Here is a 13,108-nt window from a genome sequence, read left to right on the forward strand (position 1 = left end):
TGTTCTCCGCTCTCTCTCTCTCTCTCTCTGTAACTCTCTCCTCTCTCTCTCTCTCTCTCTCTCTCTCTCTCTCTCTCTCTCTCTCTCTGTGTGTGTGTGTGTGTGTGTGTGTGTGTGTGTGTGTGTGTACGTGTGTGTGTGTGGCTTGATTAAAATATTATATTCCGAGATCTTAAGAAATTAGTATTGGATTAATAAAGATAGAAATGAGACTAGTAAATGGTAATATCTGTTTAACGCTGTTCTCCTCTCTCTCTCTCTCTCTCTCTCTCTCTCTCTCTCTCTCTCTGTGTGTGTGTGTGTGTGTGTGTGTGTGTGTGTGTGTGTGTGTGTGTGTGTGTACGTGTGTGTACGTGTGTGTGTGGCTTGATTAAAATACTATACTCCGAGATCTTAAGAAATAAGTATTGGATTAATAAAGATAGAAATGAGACTAGTAAATGGTAATATCTGTTTAACGCTGTTCTCCTCTCTCTCTCTCTCTCTCTCTCTCTCTCTCTCTCTCTCTCTCTCTCTCTCTCTCTCTCTCTCTCTCTCTCTCTGTGTGTGTGTGTGTGTGTGTGTGTGTGTGTGTGTGTGTGTGTACGTGTGTGTACGTGTGTGTGTGGCTTGATTAAAATACTATACTCCGAGATCTTAAGAAATTAGTATTGGATTAATAAAGATAGAAATGAGACTAGTAAATGGTAATATCTGTTTAACGCTGTCGATCCTGATACATGTAATTTTAACATGTGGGTGTCCTGGTCCACTTGGGTTCCCCACTGTCAGGCTGAATTGCAATGTTTCGAAAATTTAATCGAAAATAACCAAAAGTCAGAACCAGCTTTTGTAATCAATCAACAAAACTTAACAATCACTTTTAATGGGGTATTTAGCCCTCATTGTCACCTGGGGAAGCCATGGTCTTCGAACGCACAAGAGAAACATACGGACATTGTGCTTTGGTTGTCACACACTCTCTGTTCTGAACTAAGTTGTGAGGTTCGTGCCAGTGCTCGAACCTGTCATCCTGAACACGTCCATCGTACCCCCAACCAACCGGACAGCGAGTGTTTAATTGTCATGTCCGTTACGACACGCCGCCGTGAAAGGCGACAAATCGACGAGGTGGCGACATCATAATCGACCACTCGCCCTCCTCAGAGACGTTGAACAACTCTCCCTAAACACTTCAGTGGCAGGACTAAATACGTCGTCACTTTCGGAGTTAATTACCACGTGCTATTGTCAGTTACTTGACGACTGAACGAGGTTTTTCGCGCCTTCTCTGTTATATTAACTGCGGAACTGTCGCCAACCGCCGGGATGATTAACCGGACGGGTAAAACAGTTTTAGATTTGAAAAAGAAAAAGCTGTTGGCGAGTTGGCGGATTCTGCGCTAACAGAACAAAAAGAAACTATAACGTTAAGTAATGATTGGTATCATAGAAAATAATTAGGTCCGAACTGTTGGGAACTGGATCGTGTCGTGACACGGGGAGGGTTGAGGTGTTAAAGTCAGAAGTGCCGAGATAAATAATTAATAGAGTTAAACTGTCTCGGTTCAAGTCTGTTGGTAATATGTCCTGGATGGTTTCTAACAAGAGAGGACAAACAAATAGCAATTGTATTTCTCCTTTTCCTCCAGAATTCAGAGTTTCGTAATTCATCTACTGTATTAGAAGCTTTTTCGTGCTAGTAACTTACGTCGTTTTCAGTGTACTAAAGTATTTTATCAAATTTATGATTTTTAATATAGCAAACTCACCAAAACTATTTATGTTTTATTTAAACATGGTCGCAAAATCAGTAATAATGGTACAGTAATAATATAGTATGATTGGGTCTTCTCCAGCTTTAAAAATAAAAAGGAATTTATAAAATAGTTTTTCTACACTTCACTAGGCGTGGCATAGCGGAATGTGTGTTGTTTTAGTAGTAGTATACATTTTAAAAGACAAATTAAATATAAAACTTTATTAGGTTTTTTTCATCAAACCTTCTAAATACATTTTCCTAAAATCGTTCATTAAAATGACTGTTCTGCTAACTGAAAAAAAAACTTCCCCTAGATCCCATTTTAAAATACCTTACAGAAGATTAACCATCTTCATTTACAATTTATTACCACATCTGTTATTCACTTTGAGAACAAACTGTTTAACTCTATTTGCTATCTATGTCCACATTAAGCTTTTAAAAGTGTTCCGTTTAGCCGACTTTATGATGAGATTTGTCAACAAATTGCAATATTTGTTTGCTGGGATTAAATGCAAGACGTGACAAATTCACAGCAATAAAATGGCATTCTTGTTCAAAGTGTGGCAGGCCAGGAGAGGGATGTTTGCTCAATGATTGATAATTAGCCAAATATTTACTCAGCAGATTAAGATATTTCAACAGCTCTACGGAGTGTGCACGTGCGGACCACTTGACTATCGGAAAGTAATATTTACTCAGATAACTTTCTTCAGTGCATCGCGATTAACATCTTTCTATTTGATGGTGGCGGTTTCTAAAATATTTTATTCTATTATATATCTTTTATTTTACTTCTATTTTATTAGGTTATTTAATTTAATATTTATATTTTCCCTCGTATGGTATGCTGTAAAATGTTTTAAATGTAGATTAGTTGGAACATTATTACGTTTTTCTTTTATTTGCTTAATTGATCAACAAATATAATAAGGTAAATAATTTCGAACTTACACGTGAAATTGCTATATAGTACTTGGTAATAAATACACCTTATATATAAACATAATAAACACTTTAAATATTTTTAATAAAACCTAAGCCACAATAAATAGTATGTACATTAAGATCAAGTTATTTTTATAAATTCGCAAATTATCATTATCATTGTCTTTTTGCTAATACAAGTTAATGAAGTACTAATATATACTTAATAACTGAAATATTATTATTGTTGTAAATATTATTTATGTAGTGTCTTTGCAGGTTATGTTCCAAATTTCAAAGACGAAAAACAGAAAATACATGGAGAGTAGAGTATAATTTTTAGTGAATATTTTCCTGATTTCAACTCGCAGCGTGCACTCAAATTCATGGCGATTCAACCTATCCCACAATACCGCTCATTGGTATACAACAGAGCGTTACTATATGTCGCACCCCGACAATGCACATTATTTGGATTCCGCTGATTATTTCGCGGCTTCATGTGTTATGAGGTAATGAATGACTGAATGACTGAATGAATATATCGGCTATTGAGTGTCAAACTATGGTAAATGCCAACATTAAGTGATGAACAATCTCAATATAAAAATTCAACAGTTAAATTAAAACAGTGTAAAGGACTGTGCAAAAAATACAAATATCACAGAGAAGTAAAATTAAAATTTAGAGTAAAATTCAGTATCATGAAAAAAATGGTGTTATAAGGTAAATTAATATGCTTATTATTAACATGCGATCTTTTAAAAATATACTAGTAATTAAAGTACAATGTGCTGTATAACTTTAGAAACTGGACTGAAGTAGTTTAGCTTTGATATTTAGACAATTGAATTCATTTACGTGTCTTTGTATAATTTTGCTTTATTGTTAAATCAAAGGTAACGGCGTAAAGAATAGAGTAAATCTATGCTTAGCAACCAGGGTGAAATTATTTTATTTAAATAAATGTTTAACTCTTCGAAAAGAACGGCGTTCTCAGCATTGTTACAATTTATTAATATACTCATTTCTGTTTAAATACCAATGCACTGAGTTACCGCTAAAATGAAACATGTTATTGGTGCTGGCGACACAAGTGTTTTGATAGTTTATCGACAGATTAAATTTAAATATATCTTTGTGTTTCAGCCGTAATTTGTAAGTGGCTATTTTTAGTGTCACAGAAATGAAAATAAAGCACGATTTAAAACCAATTTAGATAAATACTTATCGATGTTGAAATAATGTGCAAAGTGGTAAAATTAATGCTTATCCATATTTCTTTAAAATGTAAAAGGAAAAATGGTAATAAAAACATCACGTCTGAAGACATCCTAATACGTCTAACAGACAGACAAGCGCAGACAAAATGTTTCCAGCAGTCTCTCTTTGTTTATAATCTTTAAATTCATTAAAATATATTTTAATAATCACATACAAATAGGTTATTCTCTGTTACTCATATGTCTATAAAAACCTTTGTCATTGTAATATAATGTGCTAGTAACTTTCAGCGGTACATTTTCTATTTCAGAGTGCCTAAGATCGGGGATTTTTTCTATATCTGAAGAACAGTATTATCCATAAACATTGAAAGAGCACTTTGATTATATAGAGTTCCGCAAATAGATTTATGCTGAAGTGTTAAACTCAATACTTTGAATCATCACACACAGTATTATATTAAGTACGTTTGGTAACAAATTACAAGAGCATGTCGGGAGTTAAAGTGAAGGTTGGGCCAGATCCGCACAGACCTTCGTGGCCAAAACCGTCAGTAAGTTAAAATCCTATCACCTATTTTTTAGTGAAATCTGAAATGTCAGTTTTGACACATTTGACCATTTAAAAACTATAAAATGTACTTTGTCTTGACTCAGCTTGCTGGCTCTGCAGCCTTTAATTGCTATAGCAACTGCATGTCTTACACTCACTGGGGTCCAACCCATATCTCCAATAATGACAGCTTCAGGAGCAACTCTTTCCATTTCGAGGTAATACAATAAATAGTATCCATATAATTGAAACATAACCGGTAATGGTTCATACCAGTACATTGCATAGTTTCCCAATAGCCGTTTTTTTCACAAAAGTAGATCTTATTTAAATATAAACACTAAAATTCATTAACTTTAAAAAAAAATTAATCTGATGCATATGTAATTCTTGGAATATGATATAAATATTATTATATTGAATATGTTCTTAAAGTAAGTTTTAAGAAAGTAATGTCATTTCTACGTCGGAATGAAATATTAATATATATATATCCCTATGACGATTCTCTTAAATAGCTCTTTGTAAACCACTTACACCGACCAGTGATCCATAACTGGTTCAACAAAGGCCATGGTTTGTGCTATCCTGCCTGTGGGAAGCGCAAATAAAAGATCCCTTGCTGCCTGTCGTAAAAAGAGTAGCCTATGTGGCGACAGCGGGTTTCCTCTAAAAACAGTGTCAGACTAACCATATGTTTGACGTCCAATAGCCGATGATAAGATACAAAATCAATGTGCTCTAGCGGCGTCGTTAAATAAAATAAACTTTACTTTTTATTAAAAATCACCTTGTGTAGAAGTCGTTAATCGAGAAGTGAACGCATTACCTGTGAGCCATAAGTCCAATGGTTTGACAGCCTCGTAACCGATGCCGGGCCTTTGACGGTACAGAAGCGATTATACCACTGTTTTAGTTATATATAATTCTAATGAAACGAGGTTTTTTTTCCTTTATTTTATTTTATTGGAATCATAAGTCCAATCTCCATAATTATGGAGTAAAAACAGATCTGATTCCTGCTTTTAGAACTGGATGCCATATCACGTAGCGTGTTGCTTGTCTTCTGAGGTTTTATTAGAGTTACTACTTTTTCGGACCTCTCGAAGTAAAGAGTGGCAATATTTCAAACTTCAGGTGGTGAACGTAATTTAATTTAATTGAATGACGTCATAGTGGTACGTTTTTTTCTTCTATCGTTGAAAGGTAAACATTGGGGTTTTTTCACTTTAATTGCTATATAGGCTAATGTTTGTATGCCGGAAAATGTGAAAATAATAACGGCTGGATACCAGAATCATTCTCCGTGTCGTTAGTCCTTTACAACACAGACTTACACGCAATTACCCAGCAATTATCTAGCTGAGTAAAACACACACCCTCGCCTATATAGCACCACCGATAATTAACCTAATTTAAAAAAGCCCCACTTAATTCGATATGTCGATGTACCGGTAAACTATGAGCACGTAATCTGCGACACGAACGAGGAATGTGCCAGTATTGTTTTTCATATACACTTACATGATAAATGATAACACAACTTAATAGATACCACAATGGCTGAGCTTAACAATATTGCTACCAGATGTTGGGAAATCGAGACCGTAAATATATATCTACTGTAAGCCGCGAGAACTACGTGACAGAGATGTATTAGGTAAATGGAAATCCTAGTGATGTCTATTGGCATCCATATCAAATATGTTACATTGATGTGAATGAGAAAAGCGAGACTTGGAGTAGTCCTCTTGGCAGATACGTAAAATACGTTACCTAGATGTGACACAGTAAACTGACACTGTAAATATGTACGCTGATACTCAGGTGAAATATATTACACACATATGATTGTACACGAATCTTCTGAGGTAGCCATGTGTTCGGAAATCGAAACTTTAATTTTCCTATTGGCAGCTACGTGAAATATATAATACAGATATATGTATTGGAAAATCTATATAGAGCTAACTGTGTATATATGAAACACGTGATAGACAGATGAATATTAGACAAGCTGTTTCAGGAAATGGAGACATATAAGTGGATATATAGGCAGGATGTGAAACTCATGACAGAATGTGTTAGACAATGGAGACATTTGCAGTGGTATAAATATGTCTGATAATATACAAATAGTATGTGCCAAACGTAACAAAAACATTGTAATATCTATTAATCTTATAGAAAAATCAACACTATACCCTACAAGGCAACCGTACAAAAGGTGTTACACAAAGACTAATACATTTGGTTTGTGGTATCAAATATTCTAAGTTTCTAACAGTTTAATATATATATATATATATATAGAGAGAGAGAGAGAGAGAGAGAGAGAGAGAGAGAGAGAGAGAGAGAGAGAGAGAGAGAGAGAGAGGTTATTACCAGAGTGTTTTTCTGTATCGTCAATGTCATATATTAGGAATAAAAATTGTATTATTACATTATTTTTATTCCTACTATATGATATTGACGATACCGAAATACACGAGGGTAATAATCTCTTTATCATATAAGCTCAAGCTTAACTGAACGTGTTTTTGTAAACTATACACCCAGCTTTAATTCCAGTCCGCCATTACTAGATATTCAAATGATGTAAGAATATGTGGCGCGGTGTATTTTTGAATGGAAATGACGTCAAACTCGAATGACGTCATTTTGGATGTCCTTACATCAAAATAAAGTTATGCCTAATGTTTTTTGTTTTCTGAACGCTGGACAGCTTTCAGTGTCAAATTGCCATTGAAATGTTTTTATTTGATGATGCATACGTCAATCATGGAGTGTCACCCAAGTACGTTTTCTTAAATGTCAATAAACCTAGTGCCGAGACTAATTTGTAAAGTTATCAAATTCTCAAAATATGTGATCTGAAAAATATCACATACTTTGATTGCACTGAAAATGTAAGATATTATATGATATATATATATATATTGTAGTTAACTTTATTCCATAGCTAATTCAAATGTAAGCTGTATTTGGGTGCATATCTTGCTTCATACACATTTAAAACAATAGTGAATTCCAGAATTTATATATTTCAAAAAAAGAAAAACCTTTAGAAATATAGAATATCGCAAGGTATGGGGAGTTGTTCTGACTCCATTGGCACCTCTAGATGCGCCTCTTGATTTAAACACATTTTTTAACATCCCGAAGGCGCAGTGCAGCCGTTCAACCTTGTGGAACTAGATATCTTGTTTTGACTAGATCTGGCTATATGGCCACTTGCAGTCTGTGGCAAAGGGTGGGGGAGTTCTGACGCCATCGATACCCCTAAATGCGCCCCTGAAAGCCAAGTCGCAGTATAGTCGTTCAGCTTTGTGCAACTGAATCTCTTGTTTTGACAGGTCATCTAGTTAAGAGTCCCTTCACATATTATTTATCCATCGATAATTTGTTTGTTTAATTTTTTTACACTATTTACCCAATTATGCTAATGATAGTTCTAATCGAGACCTACAATCACGCCCAGCACATATATATTACATTTGATTAAATTATCACCTTAGTTTTATCTACAACACTTTCCAAAACAAATTCGAGAAAACGGTAAATCGAGATGCGACAAAGTGATTATTTATGTGAGTAGTTTATTTACGTTGTCATTCATGAAAGAGATGCACGTGGTGTGAATATAAAAAGTTAAAGGGTTTTTTTTCAGTTTGTAGAATGTTCATCAAGCTATATTCTGAAATGCGTTTTATTATTATTTTCCTTTTATACAGCGTTAGTAAAGTTATTTTCCTGTTATACAGCTTTAGTAAAGTTATTTTCCTGTTATACAGCTTTAGTAAAGTTATTCTCCTGTTATACAGCTTTAGTTAAGTTATTTTCCTTTTATACAGCTTTAGTAAAGTTATTCTCCTGTTATACAGCTTTAGTAAAGTTATTTTCCTGTTATACAGCTTTAGTAAAGTTATTTTCCTGTTATACAGCTTTAGTAAAGTTATTTTCCTGTTATACGGCTTTAGTAAAGTTATTTTCCTTTTATACAGCTTTAGTAAAGTTATTTTCTTTTTGTTAGTAAAGTTATTTTCCTGTTATACAGCTTTAGTAAAGTTATTTTCCTGTTGACTGATTATAGAAGAATATCTAGTGTATGGTTTATTGTTGTTTACATTGTACGTTAATACGTCAGTAAGTATACTGGTACACTAAAGAAACAAGAACATACAACTTAGTGTAACAGAAACAATATGTGATATGCAAACAGTTCCGTACACGGACACATCTGCGTGCACGTGTATAGTCAGACATACGGACAGACATAAAGTTAAATCTGGTAAATTAATATTATAAATAACTAATTTGTGTGTAACATATCTGGGCCACTTGATAATATTTGTAAAACAATTTTATATGATCTAAATGACCAAATAACTATTTCATGCTACCTGGTACGGTACCGTACGGAACTAGCCAAACTGAATAACAAGTGAGTGTATATGTGAGAAGAGCGATTTAACATTTGGAATTCATCACAGACATTACCAACACTTGCAAAAGCATAAATATTTTCACAGTTGCAGATGACATCTCTGCTCACTTCCGATTCTAATTAGCAACGTTTGAACCAAATCTCCAAGGAAAAATGGTTTTAAACATAGTATATGAACATTGAAATGTTTTACGACGTTATGCAGTGTGATTTGCAATCTGCTAAAATAACCATTGCAAATGTTTTCAGAAAGATATTTTATTTTACATTTTTAATAATATTATTAATTAAAAAAAAAAATGTTATAAATAAATAAGTAGGATCCGTAAAAAGATTTATTGCACATATTATATGGTCTTTTGTCAGATAAAAAGAACATTTTTAAACTAAATATGATACTGTTTTCATTTCCACTCGTTTCCCCCTGCCCAGAAGCGGATGAAAGAAATTGTGCGGGGGGGGGGGGGAATTCTAGACTGGAGAACTGAAAAAAAAGGAAAGAAAATTCGCTTGAAGCTGTAAGGTTTCGACCCCCAAATTCTCCCTCTGTACACACAACTGCTGGGTCGCTAGATTCGGCAATGTGTATCGGAATACATACCTCATAATAGTCCAAACGTTTGATCATTTTTTTAAAATATTAATATCGTGTACACGTCTCGATATTTTACAAACGTTTTCTAAATGTAATTATATTTGTGTACTTCGACACTGGAACATCACTAAAACTTATTTTTTTATTTCACATACCTCAATAATGTATAATAAGTTAAACTTTCACAAACATGTATACCTTTAAAGATGTTCCTAAGTGAACTGATATGATATACACCATTAGTATGTAAATGATATGTTCATTATGTTTCTGTTATGCATACGTGTATAATATTTGTCTACTAGTATATTGTATTTGTTATTCATATAATCACTCACAATGCGCATATACAATATATATATATATATATATATATATATATATATATATATATATATATATATATATATATATATATATATATATAATTTAATATTTGGTGAAAAGTCTGTACTAACTGCTAGAGATCATAAATAATTCATTATTTAATTTTATTTTCGAAATGTAATATTATATATATGATAACGCCGAACTAAAATATAATTTGTGTTAAAAATGCTTCATATATGCAAGCTTGGTTGTAATGTTCCTTTCTTCTTTGTTATTTTCTAACTGTTTTTAATTTCTTCTTACTTTTGTTTTAGTTTCGGTTTAGTAAATATTGTTTGATGTTTATCTCAAGGACTTGTATAAAATTAATTAGCCGTTTATCAATATGTTGTTTTACTTCTCTTTGTGACGGGGAAATTCAAAACAAAATGGCTCATTTTGCGTGAGAACTTTCTATGAATAACAACCAGTGGATGAATTTTAATGCCAAATTTTGACGCAGTTTCCTAATATTTTGATATCTGATATTTGGAGACGAGATTCTACAAGGAGTACATTAATTCTCGCATCACTTCGTGGTCTCTCACCAGACTTTCTTGCCGCTTGTTGTGAAATAAAAATGGTCTGGGTCTTAAAGGCTACATTTACACCTACCAGACTGGCCAAAACAAAAATAATTAAACGTGATGCGAAAACAAGTTCCCGTGAGACTGAGGCCGTTTGCGGTACAGGTTCCCACAGGTGGTCTTCCAGAATGATAACATCCAAGAAATATTTCTTGGAGTTCCCTTATACTGTGTAGGACCAGACATCATACACGAACAAAAATATAACGGCCATGGTTTTAAACGGAATATATGTTACTTAAATAAGCAATAAATAATAATCTGATTACTAGCATTTCAAATTAGTATTCTCAAGAAAATAATACAAGAAATATTTTTGGAGTTCTCTTATATTATATAAGACCAGACACCATATAAGAAACATAATTTTAATAGTCATTGTTTGAAAAGGAATATGTATTATTTAAATAATAATAATAATAATAATAATAATAATAATAATAATAATATTATTATTATTATTATTATTATTATTATTATTATCAATAACAATAATAACAACAACAACAACAACAATAATAATAATAATAATAATAATAAAAAGATCAGTGATCTCTAGAAAATAATATAAAGAATAATTAAAGTTTCATAAACAATACGTAACTAAAGAATTAAATATTGTTATCGATAACTTCTTAACTTCCTTGGGTACCTCGACGAAATATGGCAACGTAAAATTGTATTCATTACAAATATCTGGTTGCATAAAGGCGAATTAAATTAAAATTATCTTCATTTTATTGTTCAAAACCACTTCCCTTTTGTCCTTTTGCATTAGAAAGGAAAAAGTCTACACATATGCAATAAAAATAAAGTACCGTATGAAAAGTATTAGTTATTATTCTCAAATATTTAAAAATGAGACAATAATAAAATACAGTCATAACCGGTTCGGTTAAAAGTAATTATTAAGTTATCTTAATATTAACTTTGTAATGTATGATAATGGTTTTGCAATCTTTTGGGGTAACGAAAAATAAAATAGGACTCTTACAAATATCTAACTAATAATCATAAATATCAATACCCTTATTAAACTTTGTGTGTTTTTTCTTTGTATACATACATAATATAGTTTACAATAACACAAAACAAATTTGCAGTGTAAACTGCAATAGAATACGGTTGTTTTTAGCTACTAGTTTTTGTAGGGAACACATTAAGGAATATACTGCCAAATTATATTAATTTTGTAATCAATTCACAGAGAACTGAATGTAGATGATATTTGTAAAACTTAATATAATACATTTTGTGTGCCGAATTAAATTAAATAGTTTATAATTTAAGCATAACAAAAAGTGTCATACATTTTTTTTTAAACTGGTTTCATACGAAAATTAACACTGCCATGTTTCTTAAAACAATTAACAATTATTCTAACAAATAAAAATGATAATGTTCATTATTTCTTACCTTCTTCTGGTGTGTTTGGTTTGTATGGAAAGTTGAAATCATCAACATTGGGTCTTGCTCCAGAAAATCGAGATGCTGCAATGCTTTGGGGTGCCGCTGCCTGGCTCAAGTCAAATCTCCACGGACAAAACGTCGACGTTGGCTGCTGTTGTTGGTCACGAAGAAACGACGCCGTCGAAGGGTCCGGACCCATCGGGTTTGTATTAAGTCCCGGGAAGTACATTCCCGTTAAACCCGAAGGTGCCATTGAAGAATGGTCCATAATATCCGGACTAGAATTTTGTCTACAAGAATTTAAACCAAGAATTTCCTGGATCGCAAAGGACGGTCTTTGTTGGCTGTACATCTGTCCGAACGGACCACCGGACGAATAGTGGTTCTGAAACTGCGACATTTGTGAAGTCGAAGTTGCAAGGAGTCCGTTCATCATTTTGAAAAATTATTTCTTAATTGTCCAGAGACACAAGAAAACATCAAATTCAACGTCTTTATAAAACTGTCTATTAGTTTGTTCCCATTCGAATTTAGTGCATCTTCTTATTCTCGTATCACTTTTGATAAAACAAAAATGTTTTAAAGATATTGAATCAGAATTTCAAAGCAGATTTGAAGAATTGGTGAGAGAAAAAAAAGAATCACATTTGATCTGGAAGAGTTAATAAGCAAGCCGTCTATGTGGTTAAAGGTTAAGTTTTGTTATTAGCAATACAAGTATTGACAGTGTGTCGGGACGCTCATACAAAAGACGATTATTAGTTACTAATCTTTGTCAGTACCCTAGTGCCTCGACTAAGACGCATCCACTTTGTCGATGATTACCTCTGACGTAACACCTCTGTCCTGCTCCCATAGTCTCCTTCCTCCATTAAGAAACGCCTCGATACTTGTGCTTCCTGCACGCGCCTCAAATACACATGTCACGGGGGTAATTGGCCATTGTAACCCCCTTTAGCCCCCACCCACCTGTGGTAAGCGAAGAAGATAGATTCTATTTACCAATCATATCGGAGTTGACAGGTCGCGTTGTAACTGTCAGAAATCTGCGCTATCTAGCCGAGCCCTCAACGCCGGAGAGGCTAGAAGGGAGGGATTAAAGGTTCCTCGCACGTGCTCAGCTCTCAAATTTTACCACTAATCCTCGGGCTCTTCCTTTTTAATGACGTAGCCAGAAATATATGCCAGATTTACTTTATTCAATACACCATATACCTTGTTTGCCTTCCGAATCATATAAGTCAATTACTTATTGA

At 33.3% G+C, this 13,108-nt stretch overlaps 1 protein-coding gene across 1 annotated transcript in view; it reads right to left on the reverse strand.

The window, feature by feature from the left end:
* The window catches only part of LOC121370070 (visual system homeobox 2-like), a 28,384-nt gene extending 16,096 nt beyond the window's left edge, over nt 1-12,288 (reverse strand). The window contains exon 1 of the mRNA XM_041495170.1: nt 11,859-12,288. Within this exon, the coding sequence (XP_041351104.1) occupies nt 11,859-12,288 (430 nt within the window). The remainder of the gene's footprint in view (nt 1-11,858) is intronic.
* Between the last annotated feature and the right edge of the window lie 820 nt (nt 12,289-13,108).

Source organism: Gigantopelta aegis, chromosome 4 (assembly GCF_016097555.1).
Source record: "Gigantopelta aegis isolate Gae_Host chromosome 4, Gae_host_genome, whole genome shotgun sequence".
NCBI lineage: Eukaryota > Metazoa > Mollusca > Gastropoda > Neomphalida > Peltospiridae > Gigantopelta > Gigantopelta aegis.